The sequence below is a fragment of the Chiloscyllium plagiosum genome, chromosome 26 (assembly GCF_004010195.1).
Source record: "Chiloscyllium plagiosum isolate BGI_BamShark_2017 chromosome 26, ASM401019v2, whole genome shotgun sequence".
Classification (NCBI taxonomy): domain Eukaryota; kingdom Metazoa; phylum Chordata; class Chondrichthyes; order Orectolobiformes; family Hemiscylliidae; genus Chiloscyllium; species Chiloscyllium plagiosum.
Window position 1 is genome coordinate 45,955,389 of NC_057735.1, and position 24,650 is coordinate 45,980,038.

The 24,650-nt window shown below is 40.4% G+C and overlaps 1 protein-coding gene across 1 annotated transcript in view; it reads left to right on the forward strand.

The window, feature by feature from the left end:
• The first annotated feature begins 594 nt into the window (after window positions 1–594).
• Window positions 595–24,650, forward strand: part of sycp1 (synaptonemal complex protein 1) — a 374,769-nt gene continuing 350,713 nt past the window's right edge. Inside the window, exon 1 of the mRNA XM_043716250.1 lies at window positions 595–780. Coding sequence (XP_043572185.1) covers window positions 595–780 — 186 coding nt within the window. The remainder of the gene's footprint in view (window positions 781–24,650) is intronic.

A 24,650-nucleotide genomic window follows, 5' to 3' on the forward strand; every position in this document is an offset into this window, starting at 1 on the left:
GAAAAATTCTTCATGAATCCACTCTACCAAAACTTTGCATAATTTTAAATATTGCTATTTGTCAACCTTTAACCTTGTTTTTTCAGGAAAAAGAGACTCAGTCTTTAAATCCTTTCCTGACATTTATATCCATGTTCATCTGGTATCATTCTTGTAAATCATACTGGCAATATCTCAATGGTTCTACAAGTAGTTCTCCTATAACGCCATAGTTGCATTCCAGCAAAACCTCGCGTAATAGAAAGTCACTTAATAGAAATATTGGGCCCTATGGGAAAAGTAGGGTTAGGGCCAGACCAGCAAAAAATATCCCTAAGGATTGTTCAAAAATCGCCCAAAGATCTATCGCAAAGTTTAGCACAGCCTGAATGAAACTTGAAACCAAATTTGTTTACAAAATAAAAGTAAATTTAACACAATACATTTAAAAAATGTCAGAACACTGCTCTCTGCACAGTATACCACTCACAGAAAATGCATGGGCAGAATGGCATGAAGACTGGAGCTCGCATCATGCATGCACAGAATGGCACAGAGACATCAGCCCTGACATCATAGGACTGCATGTGCAGGATAGCACATAGACTTCGATGCATGCGCAGAACGGCACAAAAACTGGGACTGACACTGCGTATTCGAAGGCACTGGCACATGCGCAGAACAGTAAGTACACTGGTGCATGCGCAGAATGGTCCAGAGATTTCGGCGTGCACATTGGCATTTGCGCAGAATAAAGCGCGCGAACCAATCGCTGCTGGAGTCGAGCTATTGCCAACAGAGGTAAGCGTTCTCCAAACTACTTTTTCCTAATTCTTCAGTTATGTTATAGCCAAATCGAGCTCCCAGCATACACGTTATCCCAGAACTACCTGTATATCCTTATTGTAATAAGATCACAAGACCTCAAGAAATAGGAGTGGAAGTAAGGCCACTCGGCTCACCGAGTCCACTCCGCCATTCAATCATGGCTGATGGGCATTTCAACGTCACTTACCCGCACTCTCCCTGTATTCCTTGATTTCGTGCGAGATTAAGAATTTATCAATCTCTGCCTTGAAGATATTTAACGTCCCGGCCTCTACTGCGCTTTGTGGCAATGAATTCCATAAGTAATATGATGACCAGAATTGCAAGCCGTATACTAAGCGTACTCTCGCCATGTTTGAAAGATGTTGAGTATCTTCTCTCCTAGTTCTCAGATTTTCTCAAAATAAACATAGTGCTTATATGTGGTTTTCCATTTTTATTGCTTTGCCAACTTGCGCATGATTTCTAGTGATTTGTGTATTTGGACTCCAACATTCTTTTGATCCTCTACCCTATCAAGACTCATACCTCAATAATAATAAATGACCTCCTTATTCTTCACACTAAACTGAATTTACATTTTTAATACTTATTAATATACTTCTGACATTGTAGTTCTCCTCAATATTGACTGTTCTTCACTTAATTCAGTGTCATCTGTAAAGGGAGCGATTGATAGGGCTAGAGTGAGCAGAGTAGGGACCACGCTGTCTCCATGCCTTGCCCTGCGTCTAGTAACGGAGTGTGTGCAGCCTCCCTGCCAGACTCCAGTTGAGGATGTCAGTCCTCAATCAGTCTGACTAAGCAAATAGGGAGACAAAGAAGAAAACGTTGGTTGAGTCTTATCAACACTGCTTGAGATTACTTGTGGCCTAGTAAGAGTTCGCTCATCCAAAGATATTCCATGCTTGATTGAGGGACTTGGTCTCAGTAAAACAAATTCTCACTACAAGTCACTGCCACATCCTTTACTCCTTTTCCCACCTCCACCTCTCACCCCATCCCCAACATCTCCCTCACTGATGACTTCCTTTCTGTGACTCCAATGCCACCATCAATTACCTTTCTCCAGAAATTCCTGATGTTACTGCCAATGATGGAGAGCTGCTGGCCTGTGGCTATAATCTGTACACAATGCCCTGGACAACTTTAGCAAAATTTCTCTGTGTTATAACTGTCTCTGTTTTAGATGTATTAAAGGTTTGGTTACAGTTTAAGCTGCAGTAGAAGTTTTCTACCCTCTGTTTATTTGATTATGCTTGTGTGTGCTTACAAGCATTGCTGTTTGAACTTTTGACTTAACATAAAGGTGTTCAGAAGCCAGAAAACCTTGAGATTCCTCTGGAGAAAGTTGATCGAAACACAAAGATTGATATCGTTGATTGACCAAAGTCTTTTGACAGATAATCTCACAAACTGCCCATGATCCCTCACCACTAATTGCATGACTTCTGCTTTCAGAGGCTGTGCAGCTGGAGAAAAGTGCTTTGCCAGCTTTTTGCGTTGTGTTTCAGTTTGGTCTAGATGGATCCTTGTCACTGTGTAAGCTAAGTTCTGTGGTGGCAATGCAATCAGATGAAAAGGAAATATACTAAGAACTGATGTGTATAGCTAGTATATTATAGTAGTAGAAACATAAAAAGGCTGTTCAGCTCATCACATCTGTGTGGACTCTCTACAAGAGCAGTTAAATTAGTCCCAATCTTCTACCCTTTCTCTATAGACCTGCAGTTACTTCCTGCTTATCTAATTGGTGTATTCCGTACAAAAAATATTACAGGTAATGCTACTGTGTCTCATATTCAGTATATGATCAACGCAAGTCTACCAGACCCAGGAAACAAATTGCAACCACTGAAGTCGCCTTAAGTCACACTTGAAAGCAGCCAGCAACATCCTTGATGTTTCAGAGGCATTGATCCAGAGGTCTAGGATGAAAAAGTCATCAGTTGCACAAACCAGGTTATAGTCTAACAGGTTTATTTAAAATCACAAGCTTTCAGATCGGGTACCATGTAACTTCTGACTTTTCGACCGCAGTCCGATACCGGCAGCTCCACATCATCCCTTTTTAAACAGTGGGATTAAATTCGCTACTCTCCAATCTGTAGGAACTGTTCCAAAGATTAAAGATTCTTTAAAAATCAACACCAATACATCTACTATTTCTACAGCCACTTTCTTAAGGACTCTGGGATGTAGATTATCAGGCCCTGAGGATTTATCAATCCCATCAATTTCTCCAAAACCTTTTCTACTGAGTGTGAGATAAAATCCAATACCAGGGTCCTATGTTTGAACAAGGGGGACTATGAAAGAATGAGGGAGGTTTTGGCTAAAGTAGACTGGAAACAAAGATTTTATGGTGGGACAGTTGACGAGCAGTGGAGGACTTTCACAGCAATTTTTCAAAGTGCTCAGCAAATGTATATTCCAGTGAAAACATAGGGCTGTAAGAAAAGGGGTAATCCACCATGGGTGTCTAAGAAAATAAGGGAGGCTATCAAATTGAAAGAGAAGGCATAAAAAGTGACTAAAAATAGCATGAAACTAGAAGATTGGGAAAACTTTAAAAGTTACAGAAAGAGCTATAAAGAAAAGTAAGATAGAACATGAGAAAAAACTAGCACAGAATATAAAAGCAGATAACAAATGTTTCTAGAAATATATAAAAGGAAAAGGAGTGGCTAAAGTAAATGTTTGCCCTTTTGAGGATGAGAAGGGGAATTTAGTTATAGGATGTGATGAAATGGCTGAGGCATTGAACTGGTATTTTGTAATGGTCTTCGCAGTGAAGGACGCTAATAACTTGCCAGTAATTGACAAAGAGACAAAGATAGATGAGGACCTGGAAAAATTCATTATTACGGAAGAGGTAGTATTGAGCAAGCTAATGGAGGTAAGGATTGATAAGTCTTTTAGCCCTATTAGAACGTATCCCAGGATACTAAAAGAGATGGTGGGAGAAATAGCAGGTGCACTGGCAGTAATTGTCCAAGATTTGCTGGACTCTGGGGCAGTCGCAGCAGATTGGAAAACAGCAAATGCGATGCTACTGTTTAAAAAGGGAGGTAGACAAAAGATGGGGAATTACAGACTGGTTAGCTTAACCTCTGTAGTGGGGAAGATGCTTGAGTCTATTATCAAGGAAGAAATAGCTAGACATCACAATAGAAATTGTCCCGTTGGACAGATGCAGCATGGGTTCATGAGGGCAGGTCATGCTTCACAAATCTTTTGGAATTCAATGAAGACATTACGAGCAAGGACGACCCAGTGGATGTGGCGTACCTAGAATTTAAAAAGACCTGCAACAAGGTGCTGCATAAGAGGCAGCTGCATAAGATAAGGATGCATTGTTAGGGGTAAAGTATTAGCATGGATAGAGGATTGGTTGACTAACAGGAAGCAAAGAGTGGGGATAAATGAGTGCTATTCTGGCTGGCAATCAGTGACTAGTGGTGTGTCTCAGGGATTGGTGTTGCGATTGGAACTATTTACAATTTATATAGATAATTTGGCGTTGGGGTCCATGTGTAGGGTGTCACAGTTTGCAGATGACACTAAGATGAGTGGCAGAGCAAAGTGTGCAGAGGACTGTGAAACTTTGCAGAGGGACATAAATACATTGCATTCCAACTGCTAGACCTTTGCCCACTCATTCAATGTAAATAAATGTGGAGTCATACATTTTGGTAGGTGTAAGAGTAAAAAAGGACAATTAATTGAATGGCAAAACGTTTTAGCATGCTGCTATGCAGAGGGACCTGGGTGTCCTTGTGCATGAATCACAGAAGGTTGGTTTGCAGATACAACAAGTAATGAGAAAGGCAAATGGAATTTTGTCCTTTATTGCTAAAGGGCTTGAGTTTAAAAGCAGAGGGGTTATGTTGCAGCTGTACAAGATGCTTGTGAGGCCATACCTGGAGTACTGTGTGCAGTTTTGGCCTCCTTACTTGAGAAGGGATATACTGGCACTGGAAGGGGTGCAGAAGAGGTTCACTAGGTTGATTCTGGAGTTGAGGGTGTTGGCTTTTGAGGAGAGATTGAGTCGACTGGGATTATATTCATTGGAATTTAGAAGAACGGGGGGAATCTTACAGAAACGTATAAAATTATTAAGGGAATAGATAAGATTGAAGATGTTTCCACTGGCAGGTGAAACTAGGACAAGAGGGCATTGTCTCAAGATTAGAGGGAGCAGACTTAGGACTGAATTGAGAAGGAACTTCTTCACTCAGAGGGTTGTTAGTCTGTGGAATTCCTTGCCAGTGGAGTAATTAACGTTACTTTAGTAAATGTTTTTAAAGCTAAGGTAGGTTCCTTTTGAGCAATAAAGGAATTAAAGGACACGGTGAGAGTGTGGGTAAGTGGAGCTGAGTCCATGAAAAGATCAGCCATGATCTTATTGAATGGCAGAGCAGGCTTGAAGGGCCGGACGGCCTACTCCTATTCCTAGTTCTTATGTTCTTACTGATACAGATTTGCTTCAGTTTCTCCTGTTACTAAACATTGTGTTCCCCATCATTTCTGGTTCACAACACCAGATTTTAGTCCAACAGGTTTATTTGAAATCGCAAGTTTTCGGAGTGCTGCTGTTTCATCGTGTAACTTCTGACTTTAAAAAGGGATGTAAAGAGACTACTGGGAATTATAGACCATTGAGTCTCATGTTGGCAGTGGGGAAGATGCGAGAGTCCATTCCCAAGGATTTTAGAACAGAGCACTTAGAAAACAGTGGTAGAATCAGGCATAATAAGCATAAAAAGAGAAATAATTCTTGATAAATCTACTGGAATTCTTCGAGGATGTAACTAGTTGAGTTGATCAAGGGAGCCAGTTGGTGTGATTTATTTGGACTTTGAGAAGTTTTTCACAACATTCCCCATAAGACTGATGGCAGGTGGCACAGTGATTAGCACTGCTCTCTTACAGTGCCAGGGACTATTCTATTCCATTCTATTCTAGCATTTGTTGACTGTCTTGTGGAATTTGCATGTTCTTCCTGTGTCTGCATGAGTTTCTGCCAGAGACTCCAGTTTCCTCCCATAGTCTAAAAATGTGCAGGGTGGGTGGCTTGGTTATGCTAAATTGCCCTGTAGCAATTTATGTATGTGCAGTCTTGGTAGATTAGCCATGGAAAATATTGAGTTATGGGGATAAGATAGGGTGCAGGTGGAATACCTTTTGAAGGGTCAGTGCAGACTTGATGGGCTGAATGGCCTTTTTCTGTAATTTAAGGATTCTAAGTTTAAAGTGTAAAATTAAAAAGATGAATTAGGGGTAGTATATTGGGATGGATAAAAAATTTATTAGCAGACGGGAAGCAGAGAGTAGGAATAAATGGGTCTTTTCCTGAATGTCAGGTATTAACTTTGGGGTAGCAGAGGGTCTCAGCTATTCACGATATAGTTAATGATTTCGATGAGGGTACTAAATGTAATATCTCAATTTGCTGATATCACAAAGCTGGGTGGAAGGGTGAGCTAGGAAGAGGTTGCAGGGATGTTGCAACTTGATTCAGGCAGGCTGAGAGAGTGGACAAATGCACGGCAGATGCAGTGTAATATGGATAAATGTGAAATTATAACTACGCCTGTGACTTTGTTATTCTAATCCAAGATTTTTTTTAAGGTTAATATGCAGGTTTAGTTGGCAATAGGAAGGCAAATGTAATGTTAGCATTCATTTTGAAGGACTACAGAAGCAGGGATATTGCTGAGGCTGTATAAGGATGCATTTATAACATTTAAAGTTAAAGACTGAGGCTGAGAGGTTTAATAAGCAGTCAAAAGTTCTTAGCCTACTGGTTGACTGAAGAAACAAATATGCAAAATTCTTCAACAAGAGCAACAACGTTCAGATAGCGATATTGGCTTGGAGGAGTGACATCAGAGTAGAAAAGTATGAGATGAATTCATACACAGGGACTTAAAGAATTTGAAATGTAGTGGCTTTAAAATCAAATTATGCATTGCATGTTGTTTAGGTGAAAAAATATTTCGGTAGAATCTTCTACAATCAGCGCTAGTTATTCCATGCAGTTTGTGGTGTAGTCAGTTTTCTCAGCAAAATGCTGGAAACATTTCGTAAATTGTAACACTGTATATTCGGAGAACAAAAATAACATTCCAAGCCTGTGATCTTTCAAATATAATAAGTTTTCAGCGAAAGGAAGATCCGTGATAGAGTAGAGTTAAAAATAATTGAATGTCAAAAGAGTCAGTTTTCCAGGATCACAGAATGATAAGAAAAGAAACACAGTACTGTAATAAAAATCGCATCTTGTGCTGATGTCTGAAGGTAAAACATGATTAAACTAAAATATGCAAAGAAAAATGAAAGTAAATAAACAGCAAGCTTATGGTCTGATTTATTTTGAACTGAGTGTTCAGTGCTAAATTTTGTAGTGGTTAATTGAAACTTGTTTACTCAAATTGAAACATGTTGGGAAGTTCCACAACAATGTTCTTCTAGGACTTGTTAGCAAAAATACATAAATGTGAAGAACTATTTTCAAAGACTGCTAAATCTTTAATTAATTTTACCTATTTAAGTAAATGTCTTTATGTTTAGATTTTATAGACCCTATTCTACTCAAACCACAGAAGATGCTCTGCATGGAAAAAGAGGTTAGTCATTTAACTGAAAACTATGACAATTAAGTCAACAATAATTGTTCATTTTAGATTAGATTACATTAGATTAGATTACATTACAGTGTGGAAACAGGCCCTTCGGCCCAACAAGTCCACACCGACCCGCCGAAGCGCAACCCACCCATACCCCTATATTTACCCCTTACTTAACACTACGGGCAATTTAGCATGGCCAATTCACCTGACCTGCACATCTTTGTGACTGTGGGAGGAAACCGGAGCACCCGGAGGAAACCCACGCAGACACGGGGAGAACGTGCAAACTCCACACAGAGTCGCCTGAGTCGGGAATTGAACCCGGGTCTCTGGCGCTGTAAGGCAGCAGTGCTAACCACTGTGCCACCGTGCCGCCCACTTCTATTATTATTTGTACACTAAGAATAATACTTGACTGCCAGTGGGAGAAAGCATAGGATTTACATTTATTGAAAAAAAGCATTAGATTAAATGTATTATTGTCACGTGTACCGAAGTACAGCGAAAAGTCCTATTTTGCATACAGCAGATCATAACATACAAAGACCATAGGGTGAGTGAACTGAGCGAGGAATGCAAACGTTACAGCTGTAATGAAAATCAAGTTCAGCATTAGATTTGAAATTCAAGAGGTCCATTCAGAAATCTAATAACAGCAGGGAAGAAGTTGTTCTTGGACCTGTTGGGACATGTGTTTAAACTCTTGTATCCCATACCTGATGGAAGAGTCTGGAAGGGATTATAACCAGAGTGAGAGCAGCTTTTGATAATGTTGACTGCCTTTCCGTGGCAACAAGAAGTTGAGATGGAGTCAATAGATGGAAGATTGACTTGGGTGATAGTCTGCATGATGGTCTTGGCTTGTTCACAACTTTATGTAGTTTCTTATAGCCCTGGGGCAGAACAGTTGCTGTACCATCCAGATAGAATGCTTTCTTTGGTGCATCTATGAAAATTGGTGAGCATCCTTACAGACATGCCAAATTTCCTTAGCATCCTGACGAAGGAGAGGTGTTTTGACCACTACAGCAATATGTGTGGTCCAGGACAGATTGTTGGTGATTGTCACTCCTAGGAACTTGATGCTGTTGACATTCTCCACCAGCTCCACTGATGTAGATAGGGGCAGATTGTAGCAAGGAGAAGTTAAAGACATTACAAATACCCCCATCAGCTAGTTTGCATAACATCTGAGTGCATGGCTGGGGACTCTATCTGGGCCAGTTGCTTTCCATGGGTTCAGTCTCAAGAAGGCTGATCTGACGTCAGCAGCAGTGACTGAGGGAACAGGTGGTATGGACCTGTGGAGCAGGTAACATTGTTTTACTGACCTTCTGCTCATATTGAGGGTAGAAAACATTGAGCACATCAGGGAGGGATGTATTTTTGTTCGCAATTCTATTCTGCTTCATTTTGTAGCCCATTAATTCGTGTAGGCCTTGCCAAAGATGGTGGGTGACTGTGTGGTTCATTTGGATCTCGAACTTCGTCTGGTATTGCCTCTTGATATCTCTAATGGCCTTTGTGGAAGCTGTATCTGGATTTCTTGTAAAGGTCTGTATTGTCTGATGGGAATGCTGCACACATGGTCTTCAGTCGATTTCCTGGCTCATTCATGCGGTTGGCGAACATATGGATTCCCTCTTTGGCATGCAGTCCTCTACACATTTGCTAATGCAGTCTGTGATTGTGATGACATACTTGTTTAAGTTGGCTGCTGAATTCTAGAAGATGGACCAGTCCACCCATTTCAAGTAATCCCACAAAAGCTCTTCTGCTGCCTCAGACCAACACTGTGCTACTTTCTGTACTAGATCAGAGAGTCATAGAGATGTACAGCATGTAAACAGACCCTTCAGTCCAACTTGTCCATGTTGACCAGAGGTCTGAAATTAATCAAGTCCCATGTGCAGCATTTGACCCATATCCCTCTAAATTCTTCCCATTCAGAAACCCATCCAACAGCTCATTCCATAAACTCACAACCCTCTGTGCAAACACTTGCCCTTTTATATCTTTCCCCCTTCACCTTAAACCTATGTCCTCTAGTTTTGGAGTCCCCTACCTTGAGGAAAAGACGTTGACTATTCACCCTATACATGTTGCTCATGATTTTACAAAATTCTACAATGTCACCCCTTAGCCTCCAATGCTTCAGTGAAAATAACCCCTAGCCTATTTAGCCTTTCCAGATAGCTCAAACCCTCCAACCCTGACAACATCCTTGTAAATCTTTTCTGAACCCTTTCGAGTTTCACAGCATCTTTCCTATAGGAGGGAGACCAGAATTGAACACAGTGTTGCAAAAGTGATCTAACCAATGTCCTGTATAGCTTCAACACGACCTCCCAACTCCTGTACTCAATGCATTGACCATTAAATGCAAGTGTATCACATGCCTTCTTCACTACGCTAACTGTGACTCCACTTCCAAGGAACCATGAACCTGCACACCTCTTTGTTCAGCAACACTCCAAAGGACCTTACCGTTAAGTATGTAAGTCCTGCCCTGATTTGCCTTTCCAAAATGCAGCACCTCACCTTTATCTAAATTAATCCCATCTACCACTCCTTGGCACATTGGCCCATCCGATCAAGGTCCTGTTGTTCTCAGAGATAACCTCTGCTGTTCACTACACCACCAATTTTGGTATCATCTGCAAACGTACTAACCATACCCTCTTTATTTACATCCACATTTTTATTTAAGTGACAAAAAGCATTAAATCCAGCACTGATCCCTGAGGCACACCCCTGGTCACAGGCCTCTTGTCCAAAAAGCCAACACCGTCTGTCTCCTACCTTGAAGTTAGTTATATATCCAAATAGCTAGTTCTCCCTGTATCCCATGTGAAGTAACCTTGGTAACCAGTTTACCATGCGGAACCTTGTCAAACTGAAGTTCATATAGACAACATCCACTGCTCTGCCTTCATTAATTCTCTTCCTTACTTCAAAAAGTTTAATCAGTAGTACAGTACAATAGTTGAGTCAGCAGTTTGCAATTTGCTCGGTATTTGTGTTGCATGTCCTCATGTTTCAACTTCTGTTCATAAGCTAGAAGGAGGAACACAGCGTTGTGATCTGATTTTCCAAAGTGCAGGTGGGATATGGAGCCGTAGACATCTTTGATGGTAGTACAGCAATGGTCAAGAATGTTGCCCCCGGTGCAACAGAAGATGTTGTGATGGTAGTTTGGAACCACCCCATTGAGGTTGGCCCCATTAAAGTCATCAGCTACAATGAATAAGGTATCAGGGTATTCTGTCCTGAATGTATTTGTAGCAGTGTAAATTTCACTCAGAGCACTCTTCGCTTCAACCTGGATTGGTATGAAGATAGTTGTCAGGATGGCGGAGGGGAGCTCACCTGGTAGGTGGCAGGGACAGCATTTCACTTGGATATTCTAGGTCCATGGAGCTGTAACTTGCCAGGATTGCCAAGTCTGAGCACCAGGAGGTGTTTATTAGGAGGTAGATCTCACCGGCCTTTGCCTTACCAAGGAGACTGTGCGGTCCATATGACGTCTAGAGAAACCTTCAGTTGTAAGGCACAGTCAGGTGTGGCAGGAGTGAGCCATGTCTTTGTAAAACAGAGCAAACAACAGTCTATCAGTTCCCTCTGGAAGGTAAGTCTAACTTTAAGTTCATCTATCTTGTTTTCAAAGGCTTAGATATTTGCCAGGAGTATGCTTGGGGTAGGGGGGGGAACTTGAAACCTCGATGTTTCAGTCTCATCCGCAGGCTAGCGTGTCTTCCACATTCCTGGTAGGTTTTCTGCTTCGGTCTGAGTCATCACTGATCCACGTTTGTTGTTCTGGAAGGTAACTGAGTTGCTTTGGGCCTCCTTGGGTTGGATTGGGTAAGAGTCAGAGTTTGGGCCTAGACTGGTTGGGCCTCCTTGGGGTTGTGTCACTGCGGGGATCGGTTTTGTTCTGGGTTGGGTCTTCTTGAGGTCAGGTCACTGCTGGATCAGAGTTCGGGCCTCGATTCTAGGTTTACTTGTAGTCAGGAAAGTTGGGCTTTTGGAAAGCTGGTAGGTTTATTCCAACGTCAGTAATAATTAAGTTTGGAGATTTGTAGAATCTGAATTGAATTGCATTGAATTTATATCACGAGAATGCTGGCAGCCTTTCCTTGACAGCGGGTCTGGTAGATGGATTCTATAGATGTGAGGTTGGCCTTTGTGATTGTACGGGGCGAGTTCACCACACTGTATAATTGTCTCCAATCCTGAATTGTACAGTTGCCATACCAGGAAGTGATGCATCCAGACCGAATGCTTTCAATGGTGCACCTCTAAAGGTTGGCAAGGGTATTCGCCGTCATGCCAAATTCCCTCAGCTGCCTGAGGAAGAAGCGACATTGTTGGGCCTTTGTAACCAGTACATCCACATGAAGACTCCAATTAAGCTTGTTGTTGATGACCACCCCCAGGAGCTTGACACTCTCCACTCATTCCACCTCTGTGCTGTTAATGTGTAGGGGGTCATGGGTAACATCCCACTGAAAGTCAATAATGAGTTCCTTGGTTTTGCCGGCATTGAGAGTTAGGTTGTTCTCAGTGCACTATTTTTCTAGGTCTTCCACTCCTGATTGTAGTCTGTTTCATCGCCATCTGAGATTTGACCGACTGGTCGTGTCATCAGTGAAATTGTAAGTGGCATTAGTCTGATATTTGGCGATGCAGTCATGGGCATACAGCGAGTAGAATTAGGGGGCTGAGTATGCATCCTTGGAACGGCTCCAGTGTTGAGTGTTAGTGAGGATGAAATATTGTCCCCAATCTTCACTGATTGTGGTCTATAGGTCAGGAGACTGAGGATCCAGCTGCAGAGAGTGGGGCTTAGTCTGAGATCACTAAGTTTAGTAGTCAGTCTTGAGGGGATAATAGTGTTGAAGGCTGAACGGTAGTCAATGAGTAGGATTCATATGTAGCTGTTCTTGGTGTCAAGATGTTCTAGGGAGGAGTAAAGGCCAAGTGATATGGCAGCTGACATGGATCTGATGGACCGATAGGCAAATTGGAGTACGTCAAGAGTAGTGGGGAGGCTGGAATTGATTAATGCCATCAAAGCACTTTATGATCACCGAAGTTAGGGCCATTGAACAGTAGTCATTGAGACATGCTGCATGAGCCTTCTGAGGCACAGGGATGATGTTGGCCCTCTTGAAACAGGCAGGGACAGTGGCCTGCTGCAGAGAGAGGTTGAAGATGTCTGAGAAGACCTCTGCCAATTGATCAGCGCATGCTCTGAGTGCACGGCCTGGTATTCCGTCTGGTCCCATCACCTCTCTTGGACTCCCACGAAGGAAAACTGATCTGACCTCTGATGCAGTGACTGTTGGGATAGGTTCTTTAGGACTTGTCGGCATAAGTGTTGCACCTCCGCCGAAATTGTGTTCAAAGCGAGCAGAAAAGGTTTAAAAGTGCAGGATGATTGTAAGAAATGTGAGAAAAAGATCTGCTGGAGAGATGCTGCAATGAGTTGCCCTGTGTCTGCACCATCTTGAACCAGAAAAATGTATTTTAGCTTTTTAGATTTTGACCCATTTTGGCCCACACTGGACAGCATTGGAAGATGTGATCCATACATAATGGAATCATAGAATCCCATAGAATCTTGATAGTGTGGAAACTGACCCTTCAGGCCAACAAGTCCATACCGACACTCTGAAGAGTAACCCACCCAGACTATTCACCTACCCTACTATCTTAAATTTACCCCTGACTAATGCATCTAACCTACATATCTGTGAACACTATGAGCGATTTAGCATGGCCATTTCATCTAACCTGCACATCTTTAGACTGTGGGAGGAAGCCGGAGCACCTGGAGGAAACCCACGCAGACATGGGAGAATGTGCAAACTGTTACTATTCTCTACCTTTAAGAGAGTTAAAAGCTAGCACAACTACCTGACACAGCACGATGTGTTCTGAACAAGATATAATGTTGCATTGGGTTGAACAACTCAATTAGCTGGTTGTGTAGACACGACAAAACAAATTCAAAATACGCCAATCGGTTTAAATTATACCCTGAAAAATACCAAACTCCAATCAAGTTTGAATTTAATGTATTAACAATCTTAAAAGCCAATGACACAATCCAATGCTTTGGGATATAAGACTGGGGAGAATTGAACAGTTGGGAGGAGAACTGCCAAGCCACCAGCATCTGCAGACTTCCCGGAAAAATAGCTCTCTCAAAGGTACCTTTATCGACCAGTAACTTGTGAAACAGAAATCTCTAAGAAGAAGGAAAGAAGACGGAGGAAAATATAAGAGAAGATTCAACATCTGGCTGGTTTTGAAAATTTGAATTTTTGATAAATCCTAATCGGGAGTTTTAGCAGACTAGTATTATAGAAGACAAAAGAGAGGTTAGAGGAAGGAGTTGTAAATAGTTGATAGTTAGTTATTCTCTGTTGTACTTTAAGAAATAGAGTTGTAAATTTTTACTTTAAATAGTCCTTAGCCTCTCGAAGTTTCACCGGTTACTGCACGAGATAAATCTTTTTTTGTGTTGCTGGTTTAAATTAAGCAGGAGGGTTTACCCTGTGATGTAACAGTTTGGGGTCTCGTCGCTGGGATTTGAACGGTTGGGGGCTTTTGTCGGCAATTTGAATAATTTGGGGCTTGGATTTGGGATTTGAACAGGTTTAGACAAACTTGAATAGATTTCGGGTACGAAACTTCCCAGCAGGCTTAAACACTTGCAGGTTAGTGTCTGAGATCTTTAAATAAAATGTAAGTGAGGCAGTTTGTTTAATTTCTGTGACTTGTGATTGATTAAATTAAAATTGAAAGAAATGGCTCTGAAAATTGCTAAAGAAGTTCTGGGATTTGAAAATGATTCTCAAATTTGCCAAGAAAGTTTAGAAGGAAAGACAAAGGCCATTCATTTAGACTTTGCAAATAAGTTAGATTTGGGTTTAACCAAGGACAATAGTAAAGCTGAAATTGTAAGGGAGTTACTCAAACACTGAAGTATGTCAGAGAAACAGACAAGTGCAGTAGAGGTAGGAAAACTTAAATTACAATTGAGGAAAATGGAGTTAGAAGGTAAACAAAGAAAGAGAGACGGAAAGAGAGAGAACGAGAGAGAGGGAGTCAAAAGAAAGCGAGAAAAGGTTCTTAGTTGAGCGAAAAGAGATAGAATTTGAACTTGAAAGCTGCGACGTGGTCAGCAAAGTCAAGTTAACAGGATGGAGATTAAAAGGGAAGGTAGTGAATTTTACAAGTACATCAAAACTCTGCCACATTTTGATGAGAAAGATGTTAAAGCCTTCTTTATTTCATTTGAATAATTGGTTAGGCAGATGGCGTGGTCCAAGGATTTATGGGTAATGCTGGTAGGTAGAGCTAGTGAGATATTTGCCACACTGTCAGACGAGGGGTCAAGAGATTACGAAGAGGTTAAACAGGCTTTTTTAAGTGCTTATGAATTGGTACCAAAAGCATATAGACAGCAGTTCAGAAACACAAAGAAGGAACCAGGTCAGACTTATGTCGAATTCAAAAGAATTATACATAGTCATTTTGATAGATGGGTGCAGGCTTTAAAAGTAGATCGGACCTTTCAGGCTCTAAGAGAGATTATTCTGCTGGAGGAGTTTAAAAACTCATTTCCAGAGATTCTAAGAACTCGTGTGGGGGAACAAAGTTCAGGAAATGAGAAGGACAGCAGTGGCGTGGTCCGAGGATTTATGGGTAATGCTGGTAGGTAGAGCTAGTGAGATATTTGCCACTAGCAGACGAGGGGTCAAGAGATTACGAAGAGGTTAAACAGGCTTTTTTAAGTGCTTATGAATTGGTACCAAAAGCATATAGACAGCAGTTCAGAAACACAAAGAAGGAACCAGGTCAGACTTATGTCGAATTCAAAAGAATTATACATAGTCATTTTGATAGATGGGTGCAGGCTTTAAAAGTAGATCGGACCTTTCAGGCTCTAAGAGAGATTATTCTGCTGGAGGAGTTTAAAAACTCATTTCCAGAGATTCTAAGAACTCGTGTGGGGGAACAAAGTTCAGGAAATGAGAAGGACAGCAGGATTAGCCGATGAATACATGTTGGTACATAAGACAAACTTCCGGCCAAAATTTCATCCTGTGAGGAACAGCAGATGAGAGAAGGGGTTATCCTACATTGTGAAACCAAGAGTAGAAAGCACTGGTAAGAATTTACCACAGGATAAAAAAGAAGCCCAAGACGGTAGAAAGGAGATGAAAGGTCCCACTGTGGTAAAGTGGGTCATGTGAGGAGCTGCAGGAGAGTGTACAGCTCAGGCAGGGCCTGGGTATGGAGTTTGTACCTGATCTCTACAAAGAATTTGCCTCTGTGGGTGAAGTTTACTCAGAAAGAACAGGGGGAGAAGTTATAATTTTGAGAGATACAGGATCTAACCAGTTGCTGATAGTAAGGGATGAACGAATATGCACTCTTTCTGAACTGTTACCTGAGAGTGTGGTAATTTGTGGGATAGTTAGATAGAGATTTAACGTTCCCCTATGTAAGATCAGGTTGAAGTGCTAACTCAAGACTGGGGAAATTACAGTGGGAGTGATAGAGTGTCATTTCCAGGAATTCAGTTTGTTCTTGGGAATGATTTGGCAGGGTCCAAGGTGGGAGTGATACCCCTTGTTGTAGAAAAGCCCTAGGAAGACCAAGAAACTGAGGAGCTAAAACAGAAATATCCTGGTATTTTCCCAGACTGTGTGGTAACCAGATCCCACTATCATAAGTCACAGCACAAAGTGAAAAGTAAAGAGAAAGATGAAAGAATTGAGGTTAAGTTAGTGGATACCTTGTTTGACATAATGGTTCAGGAAAAACCTGAACAGACAGAGTGTCAGACCGAAGTGTTTAGTCCTGAAAGGCTAAGAGGCTTGCAACAGCAAGACAAGACGATAAAAAATACATATGTGAATGATTACTCTGAAAAGGAAGCAGAGAATATTCCTGAGGATTATTATCTAAAAGGTAGAATCCTAAGATGGAAGTGGAGACCATGGCAGGTTAGTGCAGAGGAGAAATGGGTCAAAGTGCACCAGATTGTGTTGCTGGTAGAATACAGACAGGAAGTGTTATGGGTAGCACATGAACTACCTGTAGGAGGTCATCTAGGAGTACGAAAGACTCAGGCAAAGTTTGTGCGAAGATTTGTAGCTCGGGTGCTCGTTGTTGTGGTTCTGTTCACCGAGCTGGAAGTTTTTGTTGCAAAGTTTCGTCCCCTGGCTAGGCGACACCACCAGTGCTTGGGAGCCTCCTGCGAAGCGTGGAGGCTCCCAAGCACTGATGATGTCGCCTAGCCAGGGGACGAAACGTTTGCAACAAAAACTTCCAGCTCGGCGAACAGAACCACTCAGGCAAAGGTACAAAAACATTTTTATTGGCCTGGAATGCACAAGGATGTGGTTAACATATGCCCTACGTGTCATACATGCCAAACGGTAGATAAGCTACAGTCGATAATAAAACCAGCACCTTTGTTCCCTATTCCCACATTTGAAGAACCTTTCATGTCTGTTATAATTGATTGTGTAGGTCCCCTCCTGAGAACTGAAAGTGGGAACCAGTACTTGTTAATCGTAAAGAATGTGTCTGCCAGATATCTGGAGGGAATTCCATTCTGGAGTATCAAGGCAAAAAAGGTTGCAGATGAATTAGTAGCTTTCTTCACACTGTATGGGCTACCCAGAGAGATTCAGTCGGATAAAGGGTCAAAGTGGCATCAAACCTTGAAGACCATGTTGAGAGCTACTGTCAGGACTATCCAAGTGATTGGGATAAAGCATTTATATTGCTTGCCATTAGAGATGACCCAAACAAATCTACTCAGGTCACTCCCTTCGAGTTAGTATTTGGGCATGAAGTGAGAAGCCCTTTGTAATTGATTAAACAGAATTTAACAGGACCAAAGTTGGAGATCTCACACTTAGCTTAGGTATCGGAGGTGAGGGAGAGATGAAATTGAAGAGGTGAGGTAGCTAAACAGCATCTAAAGAGGGCATAGTGTTCAATGAAGCAGGTGGCAGTTAAAAACTCTGAGACTCAAACATTTTCCCAAGGGGATGATGTGTTAGTACTGTTACCAGTGTTAGGAGACCCCTTCAAAGCCAGGTTTAGTGGTCCCTTTCAAATTGAGAAAAAGTTGAGTCAGGTGAACTTTCTAGTAAAGATGCCAAATTGACCCCACGTATTGCAAAGACGTAGTCCATGACCAACCTTGAAGAAAGAGGTGCTTCGATTCTTCGGACTCAGCGGATTCTAGTGGACATTTGTTCTAAACTTCAGCAGTGTAGTGGCACTGTTAACCGATTTGCTGAAGAAGAACACAAAGTTTTGATGGACAGAACAATGCCAACAGGCATTCAACCATTTGAAAGCCATGTTAACCGGCAATCCTGTTTTAGTTGCACCAAACGTTTCAAAATCTTTTAAAGTCACCATCGAAGCTAGTGACATTTGAGTTGGAGCTGTACTCCTACAGGAAGATGAGAATGGGATTGAACTATCAGTTGGTTACTTTTTGAAGAAGATCAGCATCCACCAAAGGAAATACTCCATGTTCGAAAAAGAACTCTTGAATTGGTACTGGCCTTACAATATCTTAATGTATATGTTACGAACAATATGTTGGAGATGGTTGTGTATGCAGATAACAATTCGCTTACATTCTTAGAACACTTTAAAGACAAAAGCATGAGTCTATTTTGTTTGGAGTCTTGTATTACAGGCTTTTAATTTAAAAATCGTACATGTTGCGGGTTGTAAGAATGTAATTGCAGGTGCGTTATCGCGGATTTAAACGATAAAGTTTAGAAGAGATTTGTCTTTATTTAATGTTATATACATATATACAGTTATATGGCAAGAAGTTAAGGTGAACTTAGATTAAAGTTATCTGCATATTAGGGTAATGTGTTTAAAGAATAGAAAAAAAACAAAGCCATCTTTTCATTATGATCATTTTTTCTCAAGGGCGAGGTGTTATGAAAATGTGGGTGTAATGTACCTTTAAAAGTGCAGAACTACTTTAGGCTAGCAGAAATACCTGACATAGCACCAAGTGTTCTGAACAAGATATCATGTGACATGTGGTTAAGCAATTCAATTAGCTGGTTGCCTGGAGATGACAAAACAAATTTGAATTAGGCCAATCAGTTAAAATTATTCCCTGAAAAATACCAAACTCCAATCAAGTTTGAATTTAGTATATTGACAATCTTAAAAGCCAATGACACAATCAGATGCTTTGGGGATATAAGACCGGGGAAAATTGAATTGTTGGGAGGAGAGCTGCCAAGCCATCAGCATCTGCAGACTTGCTGGCAAAACAGCTCTCTCAAAGTACCTTTATTGATCAGTAATCTGTGAAACAGAAATCCTTAAGAAGAAGAATAGAAGATTGAGGAAGATATAAGAAAAGATTTGACATCTGGCTGGTTTTGAAAATTTGAATTTTTGGTAATCTTAATTGGGGGTTTTATTGAACTAGCATTATAGAAGGGCAGGTAAAAGAGAGGTTAGAGGAAGGTGTTGTAAGTAGTTGTTAATTATTCTCTTTAAAGAAATAAAGTTATTAATTTTTACTTTAAATAGTCCTTGGCATCTTGAATTTTCACAGATTACTGCAGAAGATAAATCTTTTCTGTGTTGCTGCTTTAAGTTAAGCAGGAGGGTTTACCCTGTAATGTAACAAAACTTCACACACAAACTCTGCATAGTGGCTATGAACTAGAAATATATTTTGGATATAATTTTAACACTATTAAAAAAGATGAGCTTTATTTGAGTGTTGGATTAAAAAGCTAAAAATCTGAAATGAGCTCCAACCTCCCTTGAATCTGTCCATTTCTTATTATAATGAAGGTAGAATGAGGAGTGGAGGGTGTGCTTTTCATTTATCAACAACTGTATTTTAAAATAATGAATTGTTCTGAGGTGCTTCACTAAAATGTTGTACAACCAAGTATAACATCATGCCGCATAAGGTAATGTAAAGGCACATGGCTAAAAGCTTGGCTTAACAAGCAGGTTTTAAGAGATGTCTTAAGAAGGAAAGTGAGGCAGAGATGATTAGGAAAGATATTCCAGAGTTTAGCACCTAGATAACTGAAGGCAAAGCAACCCAATTAGCTCAGTTGACTAAACAGATAACGTGTTGTTCAGGGTTAGGGGATTGTTATTATAATTGTTTTTAAAACAGTTCACATGACAGAGGCTGTACTGAATGTCTTAAAAAATATAAAGATTGATAAATCTCTGGGACCGGAAGTTAGAGAGGAAATTGTAGGGCTCCTTGCAGAAATATTTGTGTCATCTATAAATACGAGTGAGGTGCCAAATGACTGGAGAGCAGAAGAATATTGTACCTTTGTTTTAGAAGGGATTGAAGGAGAGCCTGGGAACTATAGACCTGTGAGCCTGACTAGTGGTAAGTTGTTGGAAGTGATTCTGAAAGACAGGGATTTATATACATTTGGGGAGGCGAGGAATGACTTGGGATAGTCAGCATAATTTTGTGTGAGGTAAATCATTTGCCTCAAACTTGATTGAGGTTTTGAGGAAGTAGCTGAAAATGTGTTGCTGGAAGGGCTTATGCCCGAAACGTTCATCAGGAAGGGCTTATGCCCGAAACGTCGATTCTCCTGTTCCTTGGATGCTGCCTGACCTGCTGTGCTTTACCAGCAACACATTTTCAGCTCTGATCTCCAGCATCTGCAGACCTCACTTTCTCCCTGTTTTGAGGAAGTAACCAAGAAGATTGATTAACATCCACTAAAGGAAATACTCCATGTTTGAAAAAGAACCCTTGAGATTGGTACTGGCCGTACAACATAATTTGTATGTCACCAACAATGTGTTGGAGATGGTTGTGTATGCAGATTGTGTAAGCAAGAAGATTGAGGGCAGAGCAGTATATGTTGTTTACTTGGACTTTAGTAAAGCCTATGCATGGTAGACAAATTAGTAAAGTGGATCATAGGGATTGAACTTGCCAATTGGATACAAAATTGGCTTCATGGCAGGTGACGGAGAGTAATGGTGGAGGGTTGCTTTTTTAGACTAGAGGCCTCTGACCAGCAGTGTTCCATGGGGATCGGTGCTGGGTCCATTTTTGTTTGTCATTTACACAAATGATTTAGATGAGAATACAGAAAGCATGATTAGTAAGTTTGTGGATGACACCAAGATTGTTGGTATAGTGTACAGTAAAGAAGATTATCTAATGTTGCAAAGCGATCTTGATCAATTGGGTCAGTGGGCTGAGGAGTTGTAGATCGTGTTTAATTTGGATAAATGCGAGATATTACGTTTTGATAAAGCAAACAAAGGCAAGACTTACACAATTAAAAGTAGGGCCTCTGTAGTGTTGTTGTACAAAGAGACCAGGGTTTCAGGTACATAATTCTTTGAAATTTGTATCACATATAGTTAGTGGTTAAGAAGACATTTAGCATGTTTGCGTTCATTGCTCAGACCTTCGAGTATAGCAGTTGAGATTGTACAGGACATTGGTGAGGTCTCTTCTGGAGTACTGTCTGCAGTTCTGGTCTTTCTGTTACAGGAAGGATATTATTAAGCTGGAGAGGGTTTAGAAGAGATTTATCAGGATGTTGCTAAGAATGGAGGGTTTGACTTATATAGGAAGAGGCTGGATAGGCTGTGATGTTTTTCACTAGAGCATGGAATGTTGAAAGGTGAAATTATAGAGGTTTATAAAATAAGGGGTATAGATAACATAGAATGTAGAACAACACAGCACAGTACAGGCCCTTCGGCCCTCAATGTTGTGCCGGTCTTTTATCTGACTAACCTACAAACCCTTCATTGTTCTAACTTCCATGAGCCTATTCAAGAGTCACTTAAAGGTCCCTATTGTATCTGACTCTACTACCACTGTTCGAAGTGCATTCCATGCACCCACCACTCTGTGTAAAGAACCTACCTTTGACATCTTCCCTAAACTTGCCTTCAGTTACCTTAAAATGATGCCCCCTTGAGATAGACATTGCACTCTCAGAAAAAGTCTCTAGTTATCCACTCTATCATCATCTTGTACACCTCTACCAAGTCACCTGTCATCCTTCTCAGCTCTAATGAGAAAAGCCCTAGCTCCCTCAATTGCTTAGGCTGTAGCTTAGTAACTGGTGAATAATCAAGGATGTGACCTGAGAAGAAAAAATTAGAAAGAAATATCTACAAATGCAGAAGGTGGAATGGTGAGGATGTCATTTGGCCTGTCCAGTCAGGTCTGCTATTCAATGAGATCATGGCTGATCTAATAATTCTCAATTCCACTTTTCTCCATTACCCCTCATGTCATTGCTAATTAAAAAATCTGTCTGTTTCAGCCTCGAATATACTTAATTACACAGCCTCTACAGACATCTGTGGTAAAGAATTTCACAAATGCAGTATCCTATGAGCGATGAAATGCCTTCCCATCTGTGTCTTAAATGGGTGATCCTTTATTCTGAGATTATGTACTTTAGTCCTAGATTCTCCCACAAGGGTAGCAATATATCTACATCTATCCTCAAGTCCCAAAGAATCTTGTATGTTTTCAGAAGGCCTTCTCTCACTCTTCTAAATTCAAGGAATACGGGCCCAAACTAATCAACCTTTCCTCAGAAAACAGTTCTTCCATATTTCGTAAAACAGTAACTTCTATTGATGCTGTTATATCTTTCCTTTCATAAGGGGTTTCCAAGTGTGGTCTAACTAGTGCCTTGTGTAGTTTTAGCAATATCTCCCTATTTTTATATTCTAATCCATTTGATTAGATCCCTTTGAATCCCTTCTAATTCCATTTGCTTTCATATTATGTGCTAAACTTCTATGTTGGCTTTTTGTGATTTGTATGTAAGAAGTTATAAATCTCTTTATGCTGTATCTTTCTGCCAGTTTATCCTTTTGAATAATATTCAGCTTGTATATTCTTCCTGCAAGCCTCACATTTCCTCATTATATTCCATCTACCAAATCTTTGCCCACTCACTCAATCTGTCTATATCCCTCTGCAGACTATGTATCAACCTCATCACTTGACTTCTCATCTATTTTTGTCATCTGCAAATTTGACTGTGTTACATTCATATTTCTCATCCAAATCATTAGCCAATGTGGTAAATAATTGTGCTCCAGCACTAAACCTTCTGGTTTCTACTGGTAGAGTTTGCCGTCTGAAAATGCCCCTTATCCCAAATCCTAATCCTCTACCCATGCTAATAGAATCTGGCAAATTAATGCCCTATGCATCTACTCTGAAAGTGAAGGAAGAGCAGTGCTATCATGTGTCCTAATGAATAACCTGCTCACTGATGTTCTGTTTGGGTTTTAATAGGGCTGCTCAGCTTAGGACGATGTAACAGTCTTGATTCAATCAAGTAACCATGAAATAATATAGCTTGTGTAGACTCCTTTTAGCTTTTGAGCATTCCATACTTGAATTTAACCAACAGCAAAGCTTTCATTTTAAGCAAGACCAAAATTTAGTTTATTTCACAACAATTGCTGTAAGTTACAAAGTATAATAGTATGAATATTTAAAATACAAAGATTATGCATAGGTAGAGATAAAAGTTATAAATATATAAGGCAGATTGATCCATTATCATTTGCGGGCCTGTAAATTACTATCTTACACAGAACATAGTATAAAATTCAGTATACCTAAATTCAGTTATTAAAAAAAAGCACAGTAGAAACGCTGTCACAAAAAACTGAATAAATCGTATTATGGAAATGAACTTAACTTGATTAGATTTCACAAAGAATGCTCACAACCCAGTAGTGAGAAGATATGTACATTTATATTCTTGCTTAGCATGCAAAAGTTTACTGTTGTACTCCGGTCAGGCAGAAAAAAATTTGACAAAATTAAGTAATCAAGGAAGTATAGTAGAACATGACTATATAGCTTGAGGTAAATCTTTCCATGTAAGTTTGTCACCCATCATCACCAGTACATCGTGCAAAAATTTCAGTGTCGTATAAACAGTGCCCATCATTTTTAAAGTTAGTGTCTAAATAGCGAGATCACAAAAGTGCTTGAATGTTCTCAGTATTTTACAGAGATCTCTAGAATCATTGCACTTGTCACATATCCCTTAATATCCAAACATAATAAAAATCTTTCTAAAATAAAACAAATAATTGCAGATGCTGGATATCTGAAACAAGAAAAAATGCTGAAGAAACTCAGCAGATCTGGCAGCATCTATGGGGAGAATGCAGAGTTAACACTTTGATTCTGGTAAATCCTCATCAGTTCTGGGATTGGAGAAAGGAAGGATCCAGGGAGGTGGTTGATGAAGGAGAGGGAGGAGGAGTTGGTAAAGGGAGAAGAGATGGAGGGATTGATGGAGGAACAAGAGGATGGAGTAGAGTTTGATGAAAGGAGGGGAAGATGGGTAGAGTTGGGGGACATATTCAACATCTTTCACCTTTGCTGCAACGACTGAAGCCCACTCTGCTCAAAAGCTGAAGGTCTGCTCAATCCCTGCTCAACAACTTGGATCCCCACAGATTTTCACCCAAGGTCAGATGAAGTCAGAGGCATGAAAGTGATATCACACCAGAAAGAAATTTGGGAAGCACTATTCTAACTTTTGTGTACTTGCTGATTTTATTTCTAAGTGGTTGGTCTAGGTGTTAATTCTAATGGCTTGTTATTCTAGATCACCGTGATTGTTCCTCCGTATCTCATATCCAATCTCTTAATCATTTTAAATATATTAATTGGATCATTTCTCGATCAAGGAATACAAACTGTCCATTAAGTTTTTTTTTCTCAATCCTTAAAACCATTCAGGTGAATATGCACAGCTTCTATGATAAGTAGATACTTCATAAACTTCCATGGTCAAAGTACAAAAGATGATATTTGATCAAGTGTTGTCACAATAGTTTAATGGCAATACTGTATGTTATAATAACACTCCTGCAATGATAATGGATTGCTGCCTTATATGTTTATAACTTTTATCTCTATCTACTCCTAATCTCTGTTTCTCTCAGTGAGGTTTGAGAAAATTTGTAGCTCAGATTGAGGTTCTGGATGAAGGTTTGCTTGCTGAGCTGGAAGGTTCATTTTCAAATGTTTCGTCAGCATAGTAGGTAACATCTTCAGTACGCCTCCGGACGTAGCACTGCTGATGTTTCCTGTTTTCTATTTATATGTTTGGGTTTCTT